The sequence below is a fragment of the Erinaceus europaeus genome, chromosome 18 (assembly GCF_950295315.1).
Source record: "Erinaceus europaeus chromosome 18, mEriEur2.1, whole genome shotgun sequence".
Classification (NCBI taxonomy): domain Eukaryota; kingdom Metazoa; phylum Chordata; class Mammalia; order Eulipotyphla; family Erinaceidae; genus Erinaceus; species Erinaceus europaeus.
Window position 1 is genome coordinate 51,020,698 of NC_080179.1, and position 27,171 is coordinate 51,047,868.

Consider the following 27,171-nt stretch of genomic DNA (forward strand, 5'->3'; position numbering starts at 1 on the left):
TAAGTCCTCTTGATTGACTGATCGTCTGAGCATTAAGTAGTGTCCATCCCTATATTTTTTAATCTATTTTATTTTAAAGTCTATTGTGTCAGATATGAGAATAGCTGTTCCTGCTCTTTTTTTTGTGGGCCAGTGGCTTGTATAATAGTTTTCAATCCTTTCATTTTAAGTCTGTGTTTGTCTTGTTGAGTTAGGTGGGTTTCCCGTAGACAGCATATTGTTGGGTTGTGTTTTCTGATCCGTTTTCCTACTCTGTGCCTTTTAATAGGTGAATTCAGGCCATTGACATTTATTGATATCAAAGATTGAAGATATTTTAACGCTGTTATTGTAGATTTTTAGAGTATTCTGATAGATGGCCTATTGATGGTGGTCTGACTGTTTATCGGAGACCTTTCAGAACTTCTTTCAGGGTAGGCTTGGTGATAGTTGATTGTTTCAACTGTTGCTTGTCTGAGAAGGTTTTTTAAGCCTCCATCTAGTCTGAATGACAGTCTAGCAGGATACAGTAGTTTTGGTTGAAAGCCTTTCTCATTGAGCACTCAATAGATATCTTGCCATTCTTTCTGGCCTGTAGTGTTTGTGTGGAGAAGTCTGCTGCTAATCTTATGGGTTTTCCTCTGTAGGTGACTCTTTGTTTTTCTCTTGCAGCCTTCAGGATCCTTTCTTTATCCTTATTCCTTTCCATTCTAATTATGATGTGTCTTGGTGTCTTTTAAGTCTGGGTTAATTCTGTTTGGGATCCTCTGGGGTCTTGGACCTTTATATCTTTGATGTCTAGACTAGAGAAGTTCTCAGCTATTATGTCCTGAAGAATGTTTTGTTTCCCTCCCTCTCTTCTTCCTCTGGTGAGCCAATAATGCGTATATTATTTCTTTTGAAGTCATCCCATAGGTCTCTGTTGCTGTTTTCAATATCTCATAATCTCTTTTTGAGATCTCTTACTTCTTTTTTAGTTGTCTCTAATTTGTCCTCGATTTTGCTAATTCTGTCTTCAGCCTCATTGATTCCATTCTCTCTCCCCTCTACTGTTTTCTGGAGTTCATCTATTTGTTACCTGGTTCTGATACTGTTTTAGCTTGTTCAGTTAGTTGTGTTCTTAGCTCACCTATTTCAGCTGTCAGCTCTCTAGTAACCTTGAGATAGTTAGTGTTTTCTTCCAGGGTCTCATTGGTTGTTTCTGCATTTTGATGACAATTCTTTCAAACTCTTTACTCACTCCTGTGATTATTTCCTTAACTAGTGTTTGGATGTTGACCTCATTATTTTGTGCTTCAACCTTTGAGGGCCTTTTAGCTAGATTCTTGTTCTGGTTTATTTCTCCAATATTTCTTCTTGTTTGTTTAACCATTTTATATACTATGTTATTAGGTCCGTCTCTTGATATTTTTCAAATTACTGATCACTCTTGCCTGGATTGACTTGTGTCTAAGTAAGGTAATTAAAGGGTTCACAGTTGTGTAAATTGACAGTTGTTTCAATAGTATTTTAATCCCTGAGTTGGAGCACAGTGGCTTAAAATCCTCTTGTTCTTTTTCTTCCCTGTAGGCTATGGTAGCCTGAGGGCTTTTAAACTATAAGTAGGCTTTTTAGCTCTTAGCTTAATCACTGATTTCTGACCAAGAGATAAAGCAGGGTGTGGCAGAGATAATCCAGTGGTTATGCATAGAGACTCTCACAGCCCCACAGCTGGACCACTGAGGTATAGATCTCCTGAGTTTCCTGGTTAGTTCTCTATCCCCTGGTGACAGCACAGCCCCCCCCCCCCCCCCCCCAGATTCTGAGGGCAGTAGCAATGGAGACTCACATTTGCATTTGGTGAGTCTTAGGGGAGTCCTCTCCTCCCTTCAGCTGACTTTTTGTTGGTGAAACAAACTGGAGGTAGTGTCTCAACTGGTAAACTTTGGGACTATTACCAGCCACCCAATCTCTCCCTAGGCTTTTCTCTGTCCAGGAGCCACATGTGTTTGCACTCAACCGGATTTGGTAGGTTCCTGAAGTCGTTGTAGTCCTGTCTTGTTGCCGTCCCAGGTGGTCTCCTTTGATATTCCTAGTTGACCTGGGAGAGGAGAGGAGAGGAAAGGAGAGGGGAGAAACACAGCTGCTGTTGCTCCATAGCCTGCCTCTGACTAAGCCGTCCCAAATATTTTGATAGCTTATGTCTTCATTTTCATTGAACCGTCGAAACATTTTGTTTTCTTCCTTTATTTCCTCTTTGACCCAGTAGTTGTTAAGTAATGTACTGTTGAGCTTCCACAGTTTGGGACTATTACTAATCTTTTGTTGATTGTTAAGTGTTAGTTTAATTTCACTGTGGTCTGAGAAGATACTTGGGATGATTTCAATGCTCTTGAATTTGCTGAAGCTGTCTTTGTGGCCTAACATATGGTCTACCCTTGAGAATGACTCGTGGATTTGAATAGAATGTGTATTCCAGTTTCTTGGGGTTAATGATTCTGAAAATGTCCAATAGTTTATCTATCTCCTTATTTTGCTCCCTCATGTCTTTATTGCTTTTCTGCCTAGATGATCCATTCTGCAAAATTTTAAGGGTACATTTTTTAGTCAATATCTTTATTAGAGAAAGATTCATATTTACTATGCCCTTGCAGTCTCTGACATTATAGTTTATAGTCCACCTTGTAAGAGTGTGTTAGGGAAGACAGGCATGTTAGCTCCCCTGGATGGTGCTTGCTTGGTCATGCATGTGATCAAGGTTCAAATGTGGTCCCCACCACTCTGGGAGACGCTTTAGTGACGTTTTTTCTTTCCCTTCTCTGAGCCCCCATGCATTAGCCCCTCTCCTCCATTCAAAAAAGTTATCTTGGAGTAGTGACACCCCAGAAGGGAAAAAAAAAATTCTTGGATCCTTAAGCATCAGAATTGATACCAATCGTCGGGTGGGTGGTGGTAGTGGTAGGAGATAGCTCATCCAGTAGAGCACTTACTATACCATGTATGAGGATCCACTTTTGACTCCCCAACTACAGTATGGGAGCACTGTGCACAGGGGAAGCTTCTGGAGTGCTAGAACAATGCTGAGATTTCTATCCTCTCTCTCCCTCTCTGTATCATTCTTCTTTGTCTTACTCAGCTCCTATCTTAAAGGAGTCTACTGGGAGCAGAGGAATTGTATACGTGCAGAGCCCCAACCACAACCCTGGTGGGAAAAAAAAATTAAACAGTAACAACAATAATAACATCAAGTATCTCAGTGTAGAAGTCGTGGCAGCTTACTCTTCTAACTGCTCTTTTACTCAGTGTAGGATGGCTATGTCTATTCTAGGCCAAATGCTATAATGAAAAGTTCAGTGTAACAACATACCAATTTCCAAATTCTGTTAACTCTTAATTTTTTTTTTTTCATTGGCAAGGTACTATATCAAGAATTAAAATAAATTGAACAAATAGACATTTTCTGTTAAGGAAATTAATAGGAGAGTTCTGTTTTAAATACAGATCAACAGAAGAATCTTCCATGAAAACTGTTGAGGAATTTGGGTCTGCTTAAAAATATAGACCTTTTGAGCATGTGCTCAACAACCCAGGCTTTAATTCTGCCTTCTCCCCCAGCCCCATATTATTTTATATCTTAGCTTCTAGAAAAGTTCAAGACATCATTTTATAACACTGTTGCAAGAACAGTAAGAAATGCATATTTAACTGCTTTGTATTTGATACATGGTGAGTAGTTTAAAACTAGTAAAGGGTTTTCTGTTACCCATTTGTAATAGATAATAATGTCTTTGCTATTTAGGCCTGTGGAGGTTTTCAGGAATTTTTTTTGTTTTAGTTGAACTTAAATAATAAGATACAATATAGCACACACACATATATATATATAAATAAATATATATATATATATATATGTGCATATACTATATACTTGATTTCTGTTAATTGTTGATTTTCCCCCTTTAGATTTTTTTTTTTTTGCCTCCAGGGTTATTGCTGGGGTTTGGTGCCTACACTACAAATCCACTACTCCTGGAGGCCATTTTTTTCCCTTTTGTTACCCTTGTTATTGTTATTGTTGCCATTGCTGTTGTTGCTGGGTCAGACAGAGAGAAATGGAGAGAAGAGGGGAAGACAGAGGGAGAGAAAGACACCTGCAGACCTGCTTCACGCCCATGAAGCGATCCCCCTGCAGGTGTGGAGCTGGGGGCTTGAACTGGGATCCTTGAGTGGTCCTTGCATGTGTTTAACCCTGTGTGCTACTGCCCAGCCCCCTTAGATTTTTATGATCATTAAGGACAGAAAGTTTATTTTTATTCAGTCTTGTATATCCAGGACTTAGAATAATTCCTGACAGAATAGGGGTTTAGCATATTTTACATATAATAAATATATTTCCTGAAAGAATGGGAAATAATCATGGGAAACTATGTTTTGGTTATTATTTGTATCTGCATACTGTCCACATAAATTTAGCTAACATATCAGCTATGACAGTTGCTGCTTATTTTATTCCTGTTTTTATTACATTTCAGAGTGAACCCTTATATGTTCCTGTGAAATTTCATGATCTTCCAAGTGAAAAATCTGAGAACATAAATATTGACACTGAAAAAAGTAAGTAAATCTTAGAATTCAATAATTTAAAATGGATTCAAATTTTAACTTTATTCAAGCCATCCCAAAATGCAGTGATTGGACCATCTAGCAGTTCTTTTGTTCTAGGTGATGTTGGCATGACCTACAGTCTGCCTGCAGTTTGACTGGAAATTTGTATTATTCCATTTGGAAAGAATTTCCAGGGGGCTGGGCGGTAGCACAGCCAGTTCAGCACACATGGTGCAAAGCTCAAGGACTGACATCAGGATACCATTTCGAACCCCTGGCTCCCCACCTGCAGGGGGGTTGCTTCACAAGTGGTGAAGCAGGTCTGCAGGTGTCTTTCTCTCCCCCTCTCTGTCTTCCCCTCCTCCCTCTATTTCACTCTGTCCTAGCCAACAACAACGACAGAAGTAATAATAACCACAACAGTGATAAAGAATAACAAGGGCAACAGAAGGGAAAAAAATGGCCTGCAGGAGCAATGGATTCATAGTGCAGTCACCGAGAGACCCAGCAATAACCCTGGAGGCACAAAAAAAAAAAAAAAGAATTTGCAAATGCCATAGGCTCATTAGGTATAAATATATTTATTTATTTATTTTTAAATTTTATTTATTTATTTTCCCTTTTGTTGCCTTTGTTGTCTTTTTATTGTTGTTGTAGTTGTTGTTATTGATGTTGTCGTTGTTGGATAGGACAGAGAGAAATGTAGAGAGGAGGGGAAGACAGAGGGGAGAGAAAGATAGACACCTGCAGACCTGCTTCACTGCTTGTGAAGTGACTCCCCTGCAGGTGGGGAGCCGGGGGCTCGAACCAGGAACCTTCTGCCGGTCCTTACGCTTTGTGCCATGTGCGCTTAACCCACTGTGCTACTGCCTGACTCCTGGCATAAATATATTTAAATGTAAGCTATCTCCTTTAAATCAAACTTTCAAAGACTAATAGAAAATTACAGTCTTTTTGGCTCTTTGAATTTAGTAAATAACAACTTCAGTGTGAAGCACAGCATTTATCCATATTTTCTTGCAAAGAATAGACCTATCAAGAAATGTTCTGTATATTTGGCCAGGAAAATAATAATTGCTTAAGTATCTATCATGAAAAATCCAAATATAGTTTTACAGTAAATACTTAAATTATAATCATATTATAACCCAGAATTATGCAGCTGTGTATGTTCACTATTGTAGAAGCCTTGTTTATCAGTATCATTTTAAAACCTTTTAAGGAGTTACAGATATTTTTCCCATTAACTTTTTTTTTTTTTTTAAGATGACTTATAGTTTCAGTTCATTTTATGTTATTTAAAGCTGCTTATTTATTGAAGAGAGGAGGAGACGGAAAGGTAGAACTAGAGCTTCTTTTTCTCATATGTAATGCCAGGGATCAAATTTGTAACCTCATGCTTGAGGGTCCAATGATTAATCCACTGCCCCATTTCTCAGCCCACTCCTATTAACTCTTTTGAATAACAAAACTGCCCAGTTAGTACTACAATTCTGGTTTTCTTTCTGTCTCATCATAGGGAGATTAGATTAATATACTTTTACTAGTAAATTTAAACATGATTTTTGTTGGATATGAGAACTGTTTAATAATTTGAAATATGTTTTTTTCTTTTAAGCTCCCAAAAAGTCTCGTGTAAGGTTCAGTAATATCATGGAGATTCGACAACTTCCGTCAAGCCATGCATTGGAAGCTAAGTTGTCTCGCATGTCATACCCTACTGTGAAAGAACAAGAATTTTTACTCAAAACTGTTGGAAAACTTACTGCAACTCAAGTAGCAAAAATTAGCTTTTTTTTTTGCTTTGTGGTATGTCTTTTTATTACACTGTTGAAATTTGAATTTTAAAATATCATGTAAACTGAAACTGTACTAATACTAAATTATGAGGTTATTTAGGTTGCTTAAACATGACTTTAAACTGATTACTGATGTCATTGGTAATAGACTATAAAAGTTAATAAATCTTTGTCATACTACAAAGAATTCATTAAACACTATCATACTACAGTTACACATATAGCTACAAAAGTTGGGATTTCTATGGTCAGAATAAAGAATAGTTACTGTACAGTCTGATGAATAGAATAGCTAATAAATACTCAGATAATTATTTATTATATACATTGATAATTATTATGTGTTTTTGCAGTTATTTTCAGTTTCATTAACTCATTATTGAAGAAATACTGATTTACAGGATTCTTGGCACAAGGAAACATTTTTATATTCATGTAAATACATATTTTAAAAAGTGTTCAAATTGAACATTTCTATAGAATTTATTGTAGTATTGTTAATAGTTTCTCTTATTTTAGTTAGAGAATTAAGCACACATATGTGCTTAATATTTCGGAGAATAATCACATAGCAAATAAAATTGTTTGAGTTAGTGAAAATTCTGAACTTTAGTATTAAAAAATTTCATTGTTCTTTTATATATTGTATATCCTATTGGAGGTAGTCAAATCCAGAGTTACTTAGTATGAATTTTGAAGATTTAAACTTACAATGAACATTTTTAAAACATTAGACAATTCATTGCTGTCAACTTTATTAACTTGTCAGTTATTATCAACTTATTATTATTAGAAAGTAAGGTTCACCATTTTCCACTGTATTTATTGCATAGCCCATTTTCACCATCCTCTGTCTTAATAACCTTTCAGTGATACCTTTATTAATATTTAAAACTATGCATATATTTTCTTGATAGCTATAATATGGTTACATATTCATATTTATTATACACAGAACAAAATAATTCAGAGGCTCAGGTATTTGGATTTTACTTTTATCTGTTTTTTTCTCTGCTTATTTTCAATGAGTGTAAAGGAATATGATGACTTATTAATTATAAAGTCACAAAGGAGGCTTAGGGTAGATAAAAATGTCTGATGAAAGCTTTAGAAAAGGTGAAAATTTAAGAACTAGATTAAATGATTATTGTATCTGTGGTGCGATTACAGGGAGAGGAAGCTGACTGTAAGGGGATTATGTCAGGAACTTTGAGTTAAAGGTAGAAACGTATGTGATCATTAAATAATCATCATTAAGGGGTACTGGATCTTAAAAATGCTTCCTCTGCATCTGTTGAAATAATCAGGTAGTTTTGTTTTTCCTGTTGAGATGGATTACATTTATTGACTTTTGTTTGTTAACCTATCCTTGCATCCCTGGGATGAACCCCAGTTGGTCTTGATGTACTATCTTTTTAATGCATTGTTGTATCCAGTTTGCTAGCATCTTGGCATCTGTGTTCATAAGTAGTGAAAGTCAGCTTTTGTGTTTTTTCTTTGTGGCATGTCTTTTTATTATATTGTTGAAATTTGAATTTTAAAGTATTAAAGGTACTGACAACTACTAGTACTAAAATGTGTCTCTGCCCTCTTTTGTTATCGGTGATACCAAAACATTTCACAGAAAGTGTTAGAAAATACTCCTATGTGCTTAACTTTTTTTTTAAGAACTTGAAAAGTATAGATAGTATTTCTCCCTTAAAGGTTTTATAAAATTCATTGGTAAAACTGTTTGGTCCTAGAATTTTGTTATATGAGAGACTTTAGATGACTGTTTTGATTTATTTGATTGTAATTGGTCTATATATGTTTTCTAGTTCCTCCTTGTTTAGTCTCCGCTGCGTGTGTATTTCTGTGAGTTTATTCATCTCTTCTAGATTCTCAAGCTTGAATGGCGTGTAGTTAGTTGTCCATAGAAACCTCACATGATATTTTGGATTTCTGTAATATCTATGGTGATTTCTCACATTTGAGATCTGCATTTGCTCCCTGCCTGAACTTTCTTTTTCAAATCTTCTCCCCCCATTTTTCCTTGTTAGTATAGCTAAGGTTTTAACTGTGGGCCTTTTCAAAGAACCAGTTCATAGTTTTAGTGATTTTTATGTACTGTTTTCTTTTCCAACAACATTAGTCTTTATTATTTTGCTCCTTCTGCTTGCTTTGGGCCTCACTTGTTTTTCACACCTTCCTCTTCAGGTTTGAAGTCAGGTTGTTTATTTGCTCTTTTTCTTGTTTCTTAATGTATGCCTATATGGCTAAGATTTCCATCTTACTATTGCTTTAGCTGTCTCCCAAAGGTCCCAGTAGCTTGTGTCTTCATTGTCATTTGTTTCCAGGGAATTTTTAAGCCAGTAATTTGACCCAGTAGTTGCTAAGAGTCTCCATATTTGGTGGGTATCTTGGGGCTTTCTTTTGGTGGTTGATTATTAATTTAATTCTGCTGTGGTCTGAGAAGATGCTTGAAATTATTTTGGTGCTTCTGAATTTATTGATTTTCTTTTTGTGGTCTGAGCCATTCTTTTTTCTGTCTTTGTGAAGTTGACTCCTGTAATGAGTCATATGAGTGAAATTATGAGTGTTTTCTTTTTTGTTATTGGGCATATTTCACTTAGTGTAATGGTATATGGTTCATACAGAGTATGTCAGATTTTTATTTTCATAGTATTTTATTTATTATTTATTGGATAGAGACAGAAATCAAGGGGGAAGGGGGAGACAGGGAGAGACATCTTTAGCACTGCTTCACTGCTTATGATGCTTTCTCCTTGCATGTGGAGAGTAGGGGCATGAACCCAGGCCCTTGTGAATGCTAACATGTGAACTTAGGTTGCCCCCCCCCCTAAAATATTTTACTTATTTTATTCACTTGAGGAAGATAAAGACACACAGAGAAAGACCAGAACACTGCTCAGTGATGGTGAGGATTAAACCTGGGACCGGAACCTCAGGCATGAGATTCTTTTGCATAACCATTTTGCTCTCTTCCCTGGCACCCAATCCCCACACACATTTAAAAAATATTTATAAAAATTATTAATAGAAGAGACTAGAGAAAATAACCAAAGCATCACTTTGGCACATGCAGTGCCAAGGCTTGAACTCAGGACCTCATGCTCAAGATCCCAGCATCCCAGCACTTCAGCCACTGAGCCTCTTCCTGGTCTGCCTTTTCCCTCTTTTTTTTTTTTTTTTTTAAACTGAGTAGTTTTCCCCTGCATATTATAATTCTATATTGTATGTCCACTATTTTGTTGAAGTACACCTGATTTGCTTCTACCTATAATAGACTAAAAAAAAAACTTAAATAACAATAACAAAGCTATGTTAGCCTTCAGTAAAGTCATTCCTATAGAAAATTAGAATAATATAGACTAGTTATGTATGTATATAACTTAACAGAGTGATAAACTTAGATTTAAAGCAAAGTTATTCAATAATAACTATAAAACATCAAATACAGTTCATATTTTCTCTTACTCATATCAAAAAGAAAAGAGTGATGTTAATTTTCACCAGGGTTTCATGTCTTTGTAATTCCATTACTTTAGTTGGACTTGTCTCTTTTTTTCTTCTCTCTTCTTTTTTTCCAGATAGGGGCTGGAAGGCAGGGAGGAAGAGAGGGACAGATAGAGAAAGATAACACATCATTGCTCTACTGCTTGTGAAGCTCCCCTTTTGTATGGTGTTCCTGTATGGTGGTCAAGGGACTCAAAGCTGGGCCCTTGCACATGGTAAAGTGCACACTATAACAGGTCAGCTATTTCCTGGCCTGCTAATACTACATTTTAATTTACTTAACACCGTAAACATAAAGTATTTCAGCATGTAACCAGTATAAAATTATTGGCAAGATTTATCTGCACTAAATTTTCTAAGCATTTCACTTCTAGTTTCTAAACATTTCAATTCAAGATTAGTCACATTTTAGTTGCTCACTTGCCACATGTGACTAGTGGCTCATGCATGCACAGCGCAGGTCAAAAGTAAATGATAACTGTTTCCAGTCCTCTGAATATTTTTGACTCATTTATGCGTATGGTGTCTTGATTTTTTTTTTTTTAGTAAATTATGTTAAGTGTTGAGTGGTTTGTCAGAGAATACATTTATGATACTTTTAAAATCAATTACCACTTTTGAAATACTGATATATACTGATATATTAGTTATTTGTGACTAGTTATTAGTCATGGTTGTTCTCAACTCTGGAATAATGAAGTGAAACATAGTAAGGAGAATTTTTATTGGACTGAATGAAGACAATGAGAGTCTTTTACATTTTAGCAGTGCTGTAAGGTTGTGTGGTTATGCTGCTGCTTTGTAATGTAAATGCTAATAATTATACTATCTACCTACAAGTTCAGTGAGAGATCAAGAGATGTCCCTCATGACAGAGGCAAGTCATTCTTCAACAGAATATGATTATCAGGTCAGTCTGTTTAACAGAAATGGCCAAAAAAGGGCACGTAAGTTACTGATTATGACAGTAATCTTAATATATAAATTAATGGCAATAACATACGCAACAATTTACTCTAAAACAGTAGCACTGTTATAGTAGTACTGTCATAATAGCATTGTTCGAAATAGTTGGAATGCCTTCAACAGAAAAGTGGATGAGTTGTGATGCATTAGAATATTTAATAGCAATGAAAATAAATGAATTTGGGAAGCACAGTCCAACAAACTTCATCAAAAGAAGCCTTATTTCTTACTCTAGACTAAATTGGGTGTACAGCTGGGAACATAAGTATATCTTAACCTAGAGAAATAAATTGAAGGGAAAAAAATTCTCACAGCTAGAAAACTCCCTTTATTATATTTAAAGTTATGAAAACTCATTGTATTGTGTCTCTAGACTGAGAATCACAGAAACAGTCACAATCATCCAGTAAATATACAATTTTATTGACCATTATAAAATTCCCACAGTGAATATATGCTCTTTTTTCTGTCAGTCTAGCTTGCTAGCTAGTTCTATCCTCATAGGCATTACCTTATTCAAAAAGATTCTCCATCTGTACATAGTTCAGTATGTGAGAATTTCCCCACAACTTAAATTGGATAAAACAAAACTTAAAATTGATTCAGTATTCACTTTATCCTTATTTAAAACTTGAATGCTTTTTTTTTTAAACCATTGTTTTTAAGTACTTAAGGGAAATTAGGTAGTAAAGGTCTTAGCAGTTGTTTTTATTCTTGAGTTCTGAAATCAAGTCAGCTCTCAGAGCCTTACAGTAACATTGTTAGGGAGCAGAAAAAGAGGAGGAGAAGAATTACAGATTGTAATGATTAAACAAAGATTTCACTTTGTTTTCTATTTCCTTAGTGGTTTTTGGCAAATTTGTCATATCAAGAAGCTCTTTCAGACACACAAGTTGCTATAGTTAATATTTTATCTTCAACTTCTGGTAAGAAATTTCATCTTCAAAATTTACATTTTAATTGATATTTTTTTCTGATATATTTGTATATACATATATACACATCTAACTTTGCTATAAGTTATTATATTCAATCTTTTGTACACTAGTATATTATAAGAACTTTGTAATCTTTATAGTTTCATGCCATAGTCTTATGTTATTTATATTCTTTCAAAAGCTTTATAGTTTTTTAAAATACATTACTGTGTTTCAGTTTATAGGTTCACTCTTTCTGTTTTAGTTGCCCTTCCTTTCACATAATCTTTTTAAAAAATATTTATTTATTTATTTATTCCCTTTTGTTGCCCTTGTTTTATTGTTGGTAGTAATTGATGTCATCATTGTTGAATAGAACAGAGAGAAATGGAGAGGGGAGAGAAAGACAGACACCTGCAGACCTGCTTCACTGCCTGTGAAGCGACTCCCCTCCAGGTGGGGAGCTGGGGGCTCGAACCGGGATCCTTACTCCAGTCCTTGTGCTTTGCACCACCTGCGCTTAACCCACTGCGCTACAGCCCGACTCCCCCACATAGTCTTTTTAAAGATATTTTTTCTAGATTCTTTGGCTAACTGTAATTCCTATTTTAGAACTATAATTTTCCCTATGAAAGGTGCTTTATTTTAAAAATTGAATCACCTTCCAAATCTGGAAGATAAAAATAACTATAGCACACATCATGCTTATTATGGTGAGGTCACAGTGTTATTCTGAATATTCAGTGTAATTGTTTTACTAGTTTAAAAGGATTATACTTGATTTGAATTTTTTGAGATAAATGTGGTCTATTTATTATCTGAACATTTAAACCTATGTAACTATAATATTTTCATAGCTTCTAAAAAGATAGTTTAACGTTAAGGTGTGTGATTTTCTTATTTAAAAAATCAAGTGGGTAGTAGTAACTGTAATAGTATCTAAGGTAATGTATCTTTTTTCCCTTTTTTCCTCCTAGGACTTTTTACCCTAATTCTTGCTGCAGTGTTTCCAAGTAACAGTGGTGATAGATTTACTCTTTCTAAACTATTAGCTGTGATTTTAAGGTATGAATACAGTATACTAGCTAGTTTACTCTGCTTGAAATTAAGATATTTTAAAACCTTTCAGTGCTAACAGGATGATATGTATTATAATATCCTTTATAGACCAGGAGAGGTGAGGATAACAGAAGGCTTTAAGCGGACATCCCATCCTTGCCCAGTTCTTCAGACCTTCCTGGCGAGGGTAACTGGAGGGAAGGATCCTCATTCATGTGACTGCTGACTTGCTAGAAAATTGTACTAACATTCATAACTAACCTTGTGTAGCATCTTAATTCTCAAAAATCTCCCCAGTTTCTGTGTCCTTTTGCTAAATCAACTTGCTCTTTTTGTTTTGGTTTTAGTTTTACTTCTTTTATAAATCAAATCTGCAGTCTTCTCTGATTGTCTTACCTTTAAATGCTCTTTCAGTGACTTTTTCCTTTAATTCACTTGACACCTTTGCATTACTACATAAATGTCATCCATAGCTTGCTTTATGCATGTATTTAGTCTAGTCTAAGTCAAGGAGAGAGGTGGTCCAGAGCCCACTGTGTCGTTTTTTTTTTTCTTATAGTGGGGATCAAACTCAGTATCACATGCAGGATAGGCATTCTACCACTGAACCATCTCCCAACTCAATCTGTGTTTATTTAACTTTATATGTTTGTCTAATCTTTCTCATAGTATTTAAAACTCTTGAAAGCCAAAGCCTTGCTTTCTGTTTCTTTATGTCACTAAAGGGCTAGCATAAGGTTATGTTCACTGATAACACAAAAGATACAGGTTGTTTTGATAAAACTTATTTTTTTTTAAGGCTTCATTTTTTTTTTTCTTTTGATAGGACAGAGGGAAATGGAGAGAGGAGGGCAAGACAGAGAGGGGGAGAGAAAGATAGACACCTGCAGACCTGCTTTACCACTTGTGAAGCGACTCCCCTGAAGGTGGGTAGCCAGGGACTTGAACCGGGATCCTTAGGCTGGTCCTTGCGCTTTGCGTCACCTGTGCTTAACCTGCTGTGCCACTGCCTGGCCCCCAATAAAACTTACTTTAAAAATTTTATTTTGACTTAATATGATTTACAAAATTATAAGATAACGGGTATAATTCTGCAGTGTTCTCACCATCAGAGTTCGGTATTCCTATTCCCTCCATTCAAAGCTACAGTACTTTTCCCAGGGTTGCAGATATGGGCTGACTATTATTTCGTTAACTATCTGTCTATATTTTTACATATTTGCCCATTTTTCCCCCGTGGTCCTGCCTTCACTTTCTAAGTCACACCTATTACTACTTCTGAATGTCATTCCGTTTTTCCTCTTTTCTCTCTGGGTACGGATGAAGTTGAAATTCAGAGCCCTCTGGTCACCTTCCCCTATCATTTCTCTCTAAAACTTATTTTTATGAAAGAAAATAAGAAATAAGGAGTAGCCCAGGAGATGGCCCAACAGAGCATACATTTTTGCCTTGTGTGAAGACATATGTTTGAATCTCTGGTCCCAACAGAGGAGCATCATGCCAAGGGGAAGATTCATAAGAGGTGGAGCGGTGCTGTGGTGTCTGTCTTTCTATTTATCTGAAAGTCTCTCACCCTCTACTTTAAATTAAGTGGAAAGAAACAACAACAAAACTTACCAGGAGTGGTGAGTTCATGCAGGTATAAAGCTCCAGCAAGGAAAAAAAAAAGGGTGAAAAAAAATCAGATCAGAGAAGGTAGAAGGATAAGTGCTTCTTAGCTGTCAGAACTGGCTTTGAATCATATTGCTGTTCTTTCTCTGTACAATTCCCTTCATCTTTCTGAGAGGCTTTCCTGGATAAGAAAATGATAGTATTTTTTTACTTTCCAGCTTTGTTTAAACTTTGAAGGGATAAAAGGTGATTGTCATAGAGACTGGCAGCCATGTAAGTGGCAGTTGTTATGTGCCCTCTTCATCCTCCTCATTTAGATATAAATGGTAGTGTCCAGGGTGGTCTAGTTGACCCAACCAATTTAGCAGTTAGACTTTATAGCTACTAGAAATTTCTTCTTTTGTATGATAAGTTAATGTCTTAGCCAGATCTTCTTCTTTTTTTTTTAAACATGAGTGAAATACTAGTATATTTGTGTGGGTGGTGAGGTTTTACTCAAGAAGCATTCAGTAGAGAAGGAAATGGATGTAAAATGTTGAATTTTAGGTATTTTTGACAGAGTCCACTACTCTTCATTAAATCAGATATAGAACAGAGGTTGGCAAATAGGTTGGCTACCTATTTTTGTAAAAAAAAAAAATTCTCATTAGACTGGCAAGGTCGCTCACTTATGAAGGCCCCTGCTTTGTCAAGCGTATGACCTAGTAGGTTCAAGTCTAGCCCCCAATGCACTTAGGTGCTTTGGTGTCTTTCTCTGTCTTTTTCTGAAAAAAGTGACAGAAAATATTATTTTCTAGTGGAACACAGTTACTCATTTGTTTGCGTATTTTCTGTCACTACTTGAACAGTGCCATGGTGGAGTGCTGCTGCAACAGAGACCGTATGACCCATAATTCTAAAATATTGACTGTTCCTGTAAGAAAAGAGTTTTCTGGGCCACAGAGGTGAATCAGACTTAGAGCACTACTCTGTTCATGATCTTGGCTCGTGTCTCTGTACCCCTTTCTGCATTTGACAGTAGTTCTCTGGTCTTTCTTTTTGTCTCTTGAAAACATGTGGACTAGAAGAAAAGTTATTATTTAGAACTTACTTGCATTTATTATATGTTCTTAAAATATACTAGACATTGTAAGTATTGTATATTGTGTTTAGACATTATATATAGTATATTAGACATTGTTTAATACTTAATTTTGAAATGACTTTGCTTATCCAATGAGATATGGATTTTATAGTTATAAAAATAACTTTGATATAAAAACAATCTTGAAAGAAATTGTGTTAAACTAAGAAAAGTTTCAGTTTATCAACTGTGAGATAGAAATAAGGGATGACCTTGAGCTAGACTACCTAACATTCAATCTTACCTCCATACTAGTTTTGAGAATTTGGGCAAGTTTCTTTCTTCTCTTAGTTAGTTTCCTCATTGTAAATAGGGAGAAAAGTAATAGAATATCACTCAGTGTGTTGTTACAAGTAGTTAAAAAGAAAGTGCTTGGAATAATATCCACTTATAGTGTATGACAGGTCTTCAGTACATTGAACGATTTTCCATGACCATCACCACCATCTCCTAGGTGGAATTGAAACAGCTGGTTCAGATTTTTTTTTTTCATGTTCTTTTTCCAAGTGCACTTGTATAGTGGTTAATAGGAAAATGTATACAGTTTATACAGCACATGGAAATAGAGAGCCAGCAAAAGCTTCTTGAAGACAGAAAGGGACCGACCGCATCTGTCTTTTTTATTGTTGTGGCCTGGTGCTTGGTTCAATAATTAATAACTGAAAGAGTAAATTATTTGGTCTCTCTATGTCCTTACTTCAGTCTTATTGTATCCACTAAAATGATAGGATTACTTTAGTTATTCAAGGATGATTGTTATTAAGTTTTACAATAAGCAAGTGTTAGTGCCATTTTCTAGGTTTATATGGTTTCATATGTGTTTTTCTCTGAAAGAAAATTGGAAGAGTGGGGGCCAGGTGGTGGTACACCTGGTTGAGTACCTGCATAAGGACTTGGGTTCACGCCCCTGGTCCTCACCTGCAGATCGGAAGCTTCATAAGCTTGGTAAGCAGTGAAGCAATGTTGCAGGTTTCCCTCCCCCTTTCTATCTCCCCCTTCCTACTCAACTTCTCCATGTCTTTATCCAAAATAAATAAAATATATCAAAAGAAAAAAAGGAAGGAAGGAAGAAAGAGAAAGAAAATTGAAGAGCTGGGAGTCGGGCGGTAGTGCAGCGGGTTAAGCGCACATGGCGCAGAGCGCAAGGACCAGCATAAGGATCCTGGTTTGAGCCCCCCGGCTCCTCACCTGCAGGGAAGTCGCTTCACAGGCGGTGAAGCAAGTCTGCAGGTGTCTATCTTTCTCTCCCCCTCTCTGTCTTCCCCTCCTTTCTTCATTTCTCTCTGTCCTATCCAACAACGACAACATCAGTAACAACAGCAATAACTACAACAATAAAACAGTAAGGGCAACAAAAAGGAATAAATAAATATTAAAAAAAGAAGAAGAAAATTAAAGAGCTATGTAGATACCATAATAAGTCAGAGAATTAGACTCTGGGCCAGAAATTCGTTTACCCATTAGAGTACATGATGTGCCATGCCAGCAGTGCTGTTTCAAGCCCAAGCACCACATGGGAGTGCCATGATGTCAGGAGCTCTAGTGCTTTCCTGTCTCTTTGTCTTTCTCTGCATTTTTGTTTTTCTCTCTCATATAAAAAGAATGAAAAAGTCAGTCTGGAAATAGAGAAATGACATGTTTGAGTTGCTGGCACTTAACCAAACCAAAACCAGGTTAGACTTAAATAAAGTAACTGCCTGTATTTTAGTCCTGTTTGTGTCAATTTGATGAGGCTGTTTTATTTTCTGTGTACTGCTTTTTTCATCCGAAATTGTATTCATAGCAGTAGTAGTACCGCTAGGTAATATTGTGAATTTTGTGCAATCTCAGTGAATTAATAAATTACAATGGGTTTAAAAGTCATTAGATATTTTTAATATCTCATAGTTATTAGATATCATAACTAGATTCTTGGACAGTTTTGCTAAACATGAAATTAGTCTTGAAATATTTATCTTTCTGATTACATCTTTTAAGGAATTTATTATTTTGCATGTCATTAATGACTGCTGTTCTTACAGTATTGGAGGTGTTGTACTGGTAAACCTGTCAGGGTCTGAAAAATCTGCTGGAAGAGATACAATAGGTAAGTACTTGAGGGTTTTTTTTCAATTAGTGTATACAAGAAAGTTTTTTGCATAGTATAATGTGTATCTGTGAGCACATATGTACATGGACAAAAGGTGGCCACTAATAAGGCCTTTAAAAACATTTCCTTTGGAAATAACATGAACACATTCATAAATAGCTCACAGAATTCTCATTCACACAGAGAGAAGAGAGGTGAGGTTGTATATAATTTTCTTTCAATTGTAGCTGTCCTTCAGTCTTAAATTTGTTTTTTTAATTTTTGATTTTTTTCCTTCAGTATTTTTAAACATTTTGTAACCATAACACTTTAGAAGGATATTGTCCAGTCATTTTTGTAGACTGTCCCTCCTCATTTTATTTTATTTTATTTTATTTTTTCCCCTCATTTTAGATTTATGTTACGCATTTTTGGTAGGAATGCCATGTGATACTGTGTCTGGACACCACAGATTAGTACATTATGTAAGAAGGCACATGATATTGTGTTCTCTGAATATTGGTGGTCTTAATGTTAAGCTCATATCTGCTAGATTATCTTCAATTCAGAGTGCCTACTTTTTTCCTTTTGTAAGTAATAAGCATCCTTAGGGAGATGCCTAGAGTCTATAATATTCTGTTTCTATTATACTCAATAATTTTGTCATTCAATCTTGATCTAACCCTTTAAAATACAATTATGGGTGGGAGAAACAAAAATACTTTCATGTCTGAGGCCCTGAAAGTCTCACAGTACCACCATAAGCCGGAGCCAAGCAGTGCTCTGTTCTCTTTATCTCTCTCTCATTAAAATAAAACAAATCAAAATAGTAAACAAAATGGGATACTACTATGGTGAATAAGTTTTTAAAAATCCATTGCTTAGGGGGTCGGGTGGTGGCGCAGTGGGTTAAGCGCATGTGGCACAAAGTGCAAGGACCAGCGTAAGGATCCCGGTTCAAGCCCCCGGCTCCCCACCTGCAGGGGAGTCACTTCACAGGCGGTGAAGCAGGTCTGCAGGTGTCTATCTTTCTCTCCCCCTCTCTGTCTTCCCCTCCTCTCTACATTTCTCTCTGTCCTATCCAACAATGAACAACATCAACAATGGTAATAATAATAACCACAACGAGGCTACAACAACAAGGGCAACAAAAGGGGGTAAAATGGCCTCCAGGAGCGGTGGATTCATGGTGCAGGCACCAAGCCCAGCAATAACCCTGGAGGAAAAAAAAAAATCCATTGCTTAGTTTTAACAATCCAGTAGTGTTCAAAACCTAGCTTAATTATCTTTTTTTCTTGGATAGTTTCTTTAAATACTCCATTTATTGATTAGTACTTTCCTCTCCAAACTATTCCTGTTTATTGCCCAGGGATCTGTGCTTTGAACTATACCACTTCACCTTTCTCGCCAAAGTAGCTTTGTTAAAAAAAAAGTATATATATGTATATATATATATATATATATATATACACACACACACACACACATATATGCAAAGATACATATGCATATGTATTTTATTGACTTATTGTTGACTCACAAGACTGTATATGTGTTAAGTATATAATGTCACCTCTCTTCAAATAGTGTTTTGTCATAACATCCTCATCACCAAGGTTTCTCTTCCTTATAGTTTGTACACACACACACACACGTTTACACTTACATACTATATGTATATATGTAAATAGTAGACATATTTGTTGCGTGTCTATAACACTTTCCAGAATTTCTTTTTGTTTTTAAAAATAATTTCAAAAACATATAATTTTTAATAAAAATTGGGCTTTTAGATAACAGAGCACTGAATATGGTCACTTATTTAACTGTTTTTAACCATTATGCTATCTCTCCCACCTTTGTTTAAGTATTTTAAAGATTTTATTTATTTATTAATGAGAAAGATAGGAGAGAGAAAGAACCAGACATTACTCTGGTACATGTGTTGCTGGGGATTGAACTCAGGACCTCATGCTTGAGAGTCTAGTGCCTTAGAGACTGCACCACCTCCCAGACCACTGTTTAAGTATTTTAAAAGAAGACTTCTTTAAGTGCTTTGGAAAGTAACTTAATACATTCAAGGAATATATGTATATTACAAATATGCTGTGAACCCTACAATATGTTAGATATTTTTGAACATTAATTATATAAATTCTATGCTTGCAGTTTTCAAGAGTCTCTTGACTCTAATCAGTATATGGATCTGCAGAATGAAGCCCCTAGAGAGTACAATAATAGGGGATGTGTGATGCCACACCTGGTTAACTGCACACATCACCATGTGCAAAGACCTGGGTCTGAGTCCCCTCTCACCACCTGTAAGGGGAGTGCTTCATGAGCCCTGTAGCAAGTATTGTAGGTGTGTCTCTCTTTCCTCTCAAAATCTCCTTGTCCTATCAAATAAAGTTAAAAGGGAAAATGGCCACCATGAGTGCTGAATTTGTGGTGTAGACACCAAGCCGCAGTGATAACCCTGGTGGCAGGAAAAGAAATAGAAGGAAAGAAAGAGAAAAAGAAAGAAAGAGAAAGAAAAGTATAATTAACATTAGTAGGGATTAAATTATCTAAAAGTAAAAAATAGAGTGGAATTTGAGTAGATAGTACTGTGCGGCAGAGATGAGACTTTTTATATGGCCTTGAAGGTGTTAGTAAATATATATTAAAGTCTATGTTGATGCTGAGAATATAACAACAGCTTGGGATGGAAAAAAAACCACTGTCATATGGGTCAGTGGCTGGTGTCAAAAGTTTATGTAGGTGAAAATAGGGATGGTTGCATTTTGAAATTGAAAAAAGTATTACGTTAACTTTAATAATACAGTACGTTTAAGTATTTGGTTAGATCATGAGTAGGTGTTTTTTGAAGTAGTATCTGGCACGTTACAAAACTTTTAAGTAGCATGTATTGAGTCCATTAATGAACAAATGCTTTAAATCTTGTTGATTTCCCCAGGTTCTATTTGGTCTCTTGTTGGAGCCATGCTCTATGCCGTCTATATTGTTATGATTAAAAGGAAAGTAGACAGAGAAGATAAGTTGGATATCCCTATGTTCTTTGGTAAGAATATATATCATGTTCTGGGGAGATAGCATATGGTTATGCAAAAAGACTTTCATGCCTGAGGCTCTGAGTTGCCAGATTCAGTCCCCAGCACCACCATAAGCCAGAGCTGAGCAGTGGTCTCTCATTAAAATAAAAAAAAAATAGAATATTAAAAAGTATATGTCATTTGTTAGGGAAGTCACTCTAAATGTTTTGTTTATGCTTTTGGATGGAGTGAGGAAACTGTTTTCCTCCTCTCTCCATAAGTACAATCTTAGTGTTTTAATCTTTGTTGTGCTTAGTTGCACAACAAAGTTTCTTTTGTGTAAGTGATGAAGAAATTTCTCATAATACATTTTTTTTGCATTGTCCTCAGCCCATAAATCATATATTTTCCTCATTGATATGATAGAATTTGTTATAAGCATGTGTATATGTATTAGACTTTTTGCAAGTTTTGAATCATTGAGAGAAAAGTTTGGGGTAACTGTCCCAAATTAATATGTATTCTATTTTCCAGTCTGTATTCTTTTATTAAAAAAATATTTATTTATTTATTCCCTTTTGTTGCCCTTGTTTTTTTATTGTTGTAGTTATTATTGATGTCGTTGTTGTTGGATAAGACAGAAATGGAGAGAGGAAGGGAAGACAGAGGGGCAGAGAAAGATAGACACCTGCAGACCTGCTTAACCAATTGTGAAGCGACTCCCCTGCAGGTGGGGAGCTGGGGGCTTAAACCAGGATCCTTACGCTGGTCCTTGCGTTTTGCGCCACCTGCGCTTTACCCGCTGCGCTACCGCCTGACTCCCCCAGTCTGTATTCTTATTTTAAGCAGAGATTATGGGCCACATAAAGACTTTCCATTTGTACTTTCTCTTTATGATTGACACTTTTGTGAAATAAATTTATATGTTAACCAATTGTAGTTTCTAGCATCAGTTCTTAATTTTGCTAAGTAAAATGACTGATATGATTTATAATTTTTTTATTTAAGATTTTTTGGTTTTCTTTTTTTTAAATCTTTTAGTTATTTATTATTGCATAGAGACAGAGAGAAATTGAGAGGGGAGAGGGAGCTAAAAAGGGAAAGAGACAGACACATACAATATAGCCCTGCTTCATCACTCTTGAAGCTTTCCCCCTGCAGGTGGTGGCGAGGGGCTTGAACCTGGATCCTTGTTCAGTGTGTTTAACCAGGTGTCCTACTGCCTGGCCCCTTATAAATCTTCTTTACCTAAAATCGGTTCATTGAAGAACACCTAGTAACTGTATAATATTGTGCAAGGGCACATTGACAATTCCAAAAGATAACAGAATATCAGTAGATAAACCAGGCGGTAAAAAAGTACAAAGTATACCTTATAGGGAATCAGGGATGCAGTTTTCTTGCTGTTTTAACTTTACCTCATGCTCATTTGAAAAATAAGGAAATTGGTCTGGATAAGTAGCTTATAAACTGATCTACAGATAATTCTGGAAGAAATGGTAGGAGATGAAGTTATATGAATAGGTCTGGTTTTTGGAATCCTCCGCTGCTTTAACTGAAACCATTCTATTTTGTTGAGCTTTCTATATTAGAATTTAATTTGTAGCAAATATATTTATACTAGAAGTATAAAAAGATAAACACTTGAAAAGCCACCAGACTAGATGATCATTCAAGTTCTTTTAAATATAGGATTTAAAAAAAATACTGTGTTAGGAATATTATTTTACTGATATATTTTAGTGTCATAGAAACTTACATCAGAAAAGTAATAAAATGCTAATTTGGTTTTAGTGCTTTAAAGATTGGCAACTTAGAAGAAAAGTTGCCTAATTTATGTGTTAGAGTACACATCAATGTGATTAGATTGGTCTTCATATTTGATGTGATATATAAAGCAGTGTTGACCAGGACCTTAGGATCAAATTAGAAAAGTTAGGATTGAGATGTGGAGGGGTCTTTAAAAATACGTAGGTCTGGAAGTCGGGCGGTAACGCAGCTGGTTAAGCGCAGGACAGGTGGAAGGATCCTGGTTTGAGCCCCAGGCTCCCCACCTGTAGGGGAGTTGCTTCACAGGCGGTGAAGCAGGTCTGCAGGTGTCTATCTTTCTCCCCATTTCTGTCTTCCCCTCCTCTCTCCATTTCTCTCTGTCCTATCCAACAATGACAACAATAACTACAACAATAAAAACCAACAAGGGCAACAAAAAAAGGAAATAAATAATTATTAAAAAAATACATAGCTGTAAATATTCATGATTTCACATTGGTCTGCAGAATTATAAGACATCAGGGATACAGTTTCACACCAACATGCCTGTGAATACAACTCACCACAACCAGCATGGGAGGGCTCTTAAGGGGTGTGAGCTTATCTTACCAGGGGGTAATGAGCAGATTTATATGCTTGTGCTGGTTGTTTATTCTTTGGAACAAAAGGAAGGTGTTTGGATCAGATTCTAGAGGGTATGGAGAGAGTTGGTGAAGCGATTTATACCTTGGTTTCTGTGTCTAAAGGTACAGTTAATTTATATGGCATTTCTCAAACTTTTTAGTTCAGCTACAAGAGAAAAGATTTAACTTTTGATAATGCCAACTTTTGGTGTTTTAAATCAAACATTTTGACATTTAGCGCAAATATTTTTGGTTCTGACCCTTCTGTATGCATATCATTTTTTTCAGGGTTTTTAAAATCACTTTATTGGGGGAAATAAACAGCTGTAAGTTTTGAATATTTAAATAACAATTACTAACTTGTCCTTTTTTTTTAATACATATTTAGGTTTTGTAGGTCTGTTTAATCTGCTGCTCTTATGGCCAGGTTTCTTTTTACTTCATTATACTGGATTTGAGGACTTTGAGTTTCCCAATAAAATAGTATTAATGTGCATTATCATTAATGGCCTTATTGGAACAGTACTCTCAGAATTCCTGTGGTTGTGGTATGTACTATTTATTACCCTATAATTTATTAGCAGTCAGTTTATGGCCTTTTAGATCATTTAAGCATTTGTATTTCTTCAGATGGCCTTTCCTGTGCATGTCTCCAGCCTGTACAATTATAGTTTAATATAGTAACTCCAGTAGAATAAGAACTTGGTTTCTGTTTTTTTAATATTTATTTTTTACTTCTTCATACCACTGTATAGAGTAGTGCCTTATATTCAACAAATATAGTATTTGTTGAATGAATGGTGTAAATGAAAGGCACCATTATCTAATGAACATTCTAACTTAGGAGATATTATTCAAAGAATATGAGAATTTTAAGTGAGACCTTTGCTTGTTGAAGAATTTTTCCTTTTTTAGGTACTTTGAACTGTCTTGTCTGTTGGCTGTTTGGAGACTTTCTGCTTTGTTTATACTAAACATGTTTCATATGTGTTAGCCAGAACTGAAAACACTAAGCTCTAACTATTTTTACTTTGATATGTCATACTATAAACTGTGTTGCTGTGTGACAGTATTCCTACCATAGTTTGAGGACAGCTAATAGTATGAAGTCTTAAGAAAGCTTTCAACTGTAGAACTTGATGCTTAGTCTGTTTTTCTCTTTACTAGGTACTTAAAAAGAAGCACAGATTGCACTTATAAACTCCTAAAAAGCATCTTGCCAGTAAGATGACTGGTGAACTTTCTCTTGCAAATGACTACAAAACAAACAAAAAAATCACTTTTCTCATGAAGGTTTCCTTAATGCTCTTTATGCACTTTTCCCTCCCTAATTAATGAAATATCGCTATTTTCTTGATATTCTCTCTCTCTGTCACCCTTCCCCCCACACACACCCGAGCACTGCTCAGCTCTGACTTGTATTGGTGCAGGGAGATGAACTTGGAACTTTGGAGCCTCAGGCATATGAGTCTCTCTGCATAATCATTATGTTATTTTCCTCACTTGCTCCATCCTTCCATCTCCCTCTCTTCCTTCCTTCCTGCCTGCCTGCCTTTCTTTCTTCCTTCTTCTTTTCTTTATTTTTCCTCCCTCCTTCCTTCCTTCTTTCTTTCTTCCTCTTTCTTTTTTGATTGGGGGTATTAATGATTTATAGTAAATAGTTGATGCAGGTGTAAAAATTTTTCAGTTTTCTGTGGTCCAGGAGGTGGCGCAGTGGATAAAGCATCAGACTCTCAAGCATGAGGTCCTTAGTTCAGTCCCCAGCAGCACATGTACCAGAGTGATGTCTGGCTCTTTCTTTCCTCCTATGTTTCTCATTAATAAATAAGATCTTTAAAAAAAAAATTCAGTTTTCTACAAAGCACTCTCACCCCTAACCTAGGTCTTTCTCTGCTATCATGTACCCCAGAGTCCTTTACTTTGATGCAATACACCAAACCCAGTCCATATTCCACTTTATGTTTCCTTTTTCTGTTCTTAGTTTTAAACTTCTGTTGATAAATGAGATCATAAATTATTCATCCTTCTCTTTCTGGCTAATCTCACTTAACATGATTCCTTCAAGGTTCATCCAAGATGAGGTGAAGAAGATGATTCTTAATAGCTGAATAATATCCTATTGTGTGTACATAACACAACTTTCTTAGCCACTCATCTGTTGTTGGATACCTAGGTTGCTTTAAGGTTTTCTCTATTACAAATTGTGCTTCTATGAACATAGGTATGCATAGACCTTTTTGGATAGATGTGTTTGATTCCTTAAGATGTATCCCCAGGAGAGGAATTGCAAGGTCATAGGATGGGGCCACTTCTTTTTTTTTTTTTTTTATTTAAGAAAGGATAAATTAACAACTCCAAAGGGTAGGAGGGGTACAACTCCACACAATTCCCACCACCCAATCTCCATATCCCACCCCCTCCCCTGATAGCTTTCCGATGGGGCCACTTCTAACCTTCTGAGAGTTTTCCAAACTGCTCTCCACAGGCGTTAGACTAATTTACATTCCCACCAGCAGAGCAGGAGGGATCCTTTGTCCACAGAACTTCTCCAGCATTTGTTGTTGCTATTGTTTCTGATGTATGACATTCTCATAAGGTGAAGTGCTATCTCGTTGTCTTTATTTGCATTTCTCTATCAATGACTTGGAACATTTTCTCATGTCTGTTGGCCTTTCATATCTCTTCTGTGGCAAACATTCTGTTCATATCTTCTCTCCATTTTTGGATGAGGTTATTTGCTTTTTTGTTGCTGAGTTTGTTGAACTCTTTATATATACATGTATATATTTATTTTTATATCTTTTAATAATATATTATATATATTTGTTTTATTTCATAGGACAGAGAGAAATTGAGAGAGAGGAGGACTAGACAGAGAGGGAGACAGATTGACACCTGCAGACCTATTTAGCTGCTTGAGAAGCTATCTCCCTGCAGGTGGGGAGGGGGCTCAAACCCGGATCCTTGGGCATGGTAAAGTGTGTGCTTAATCGAGTGTACCACCACCTGGCCCCCAAATTTTATTTTTATTAAGCATATGCAGTAAATATCACTATACTCATCAGAATTTAATGTAGTCTTGGGGATGATCAAATATGAATTGTAATGTATAATTCATTATATGAACTCTGTTTGCTCCCTAGTAGTGTTGTGCTTTCAAAGAAATAACAAATATAATGCTTTGGAATGTTCTATTCTCTTTTTAATTTCTAATGAATTATTTTATTTTTAATCAAAATTTTTAAAAATTAAATTTTTTTAATTTTTTTTTTCCACCAGTGTTATATCTGGTGCTCTGTATCTGCATAATGAATCCACCATTCCCACTGGCCACTCTCCCTCATTTATCACTCCCCCATCTTTATTTGATAGGACACTGAAAAGTTGAGTGGGAAGGGGAGATAGAGAAGGAGAGACAACTGCAGTACTACTGCTTCACTTTTGAAGCTTCTCCCACCTGCCTTCTTACCCCACACCTGTAGGTGGGGATTGGGGGCTTGAACCTCGATCTTTGCACATGGTAATTTGTGTGCTTGCTGGGGAGGCCACTGCCTGCTCCCTCAGCTCTCACTTAATGGTGTTGCTCAAGACTGAACCTGGAATTTCAGAGCCTTGGCATGAAAATCTTTTTGCATAATTATAATGTTATCTCCCACATGCTTTAATGCATAATTTTAATATACAGATTTACTATTTGGTTTATGTTGAAGATAAAATCTTCCAAGATTCTAAAGAAAATTATACACCAGATTTCCAGTTCTTTTCCTCAGAGCAACCACTATTAGCTTCTAAGTCTTCTGCAAGATATTCTACCCATACTAAGTAAAGTGTGTCAGTCTCTTAGTTTTTACCCATTGATTTTCAACATAATAGTATATGTGGATTTCAGTTCATACTTTCTTCCCTCCCCAAATTATTGTCTTATAAATCGTTTCATATAGCACTTAGATTTTAGTATTTTAAGTATCTATATTTCAATCTGTCATATAGCAGTGAATAGGACATATGTATTTTACCAATTCCTTTTGAAAGACATTTTAAATCTCCAGTGTTTTATTAGTCTGTTGGAAAAGACATTATGTATTTGTCTATGCAAAAAAATGCATCATGATATTTCCAACAAC

General features: G+C 35.8%; 1 protein-coding gene across 6 annotated transcripts in view; it reads left to right on the top strand.

Moving 5' to 3' along the window:
• The window catches only part of SLC35F5 (solute carrier family 35 member F5), a 57,605-nt gene that overhangs the window by 17,327 nt on the left and 13,107 nt on the right, over window positions 1–27,171 (top strand). For 3 of the 6 annotated variants that reach the window (XR_009545985.1, XM_060178019.1, XM_007522291.3), the window contains 7 exons: window positions 4,491–4,572; window positions 6,182–6,372; window positions 11,689–11,770; window positions 12,739–12,826; window positions 17,576–17,640; window positions 20,579–20,683; window positions 23,436–23,595. Coding sequence is in view for 3 of the 6 variants with exons in the window: in XM_060178019.1 (XP_060034002.1) it covers window positions 4,491–4,572; window positions 6,182–6,372; window positions 11,689–11,770; window positions 12,739–12,826; window positions 17,576–17,640; window positions 20,579–20,683; window positions 23,436–23,595 (773 nt within the window). In the remaining 3 variants the exon portion in view is untranslated. Of the gene's footprint in view, window positions 1–4,490; window positions 4,573–6,181; window positions 6,373–11,688; window positions 11,771–12,738; window positions 12,827–17,575; window positions 17,641–19,791; window positions 19,962–20,578; window positions 20,684–23,435; window positions 23,596–27,171 lie in introns of those variants that run through there. The other 3 variants (XR_009545986.1, XM_060178020.1, XR_009545987.1) reach the window with 3 other exon arrangements.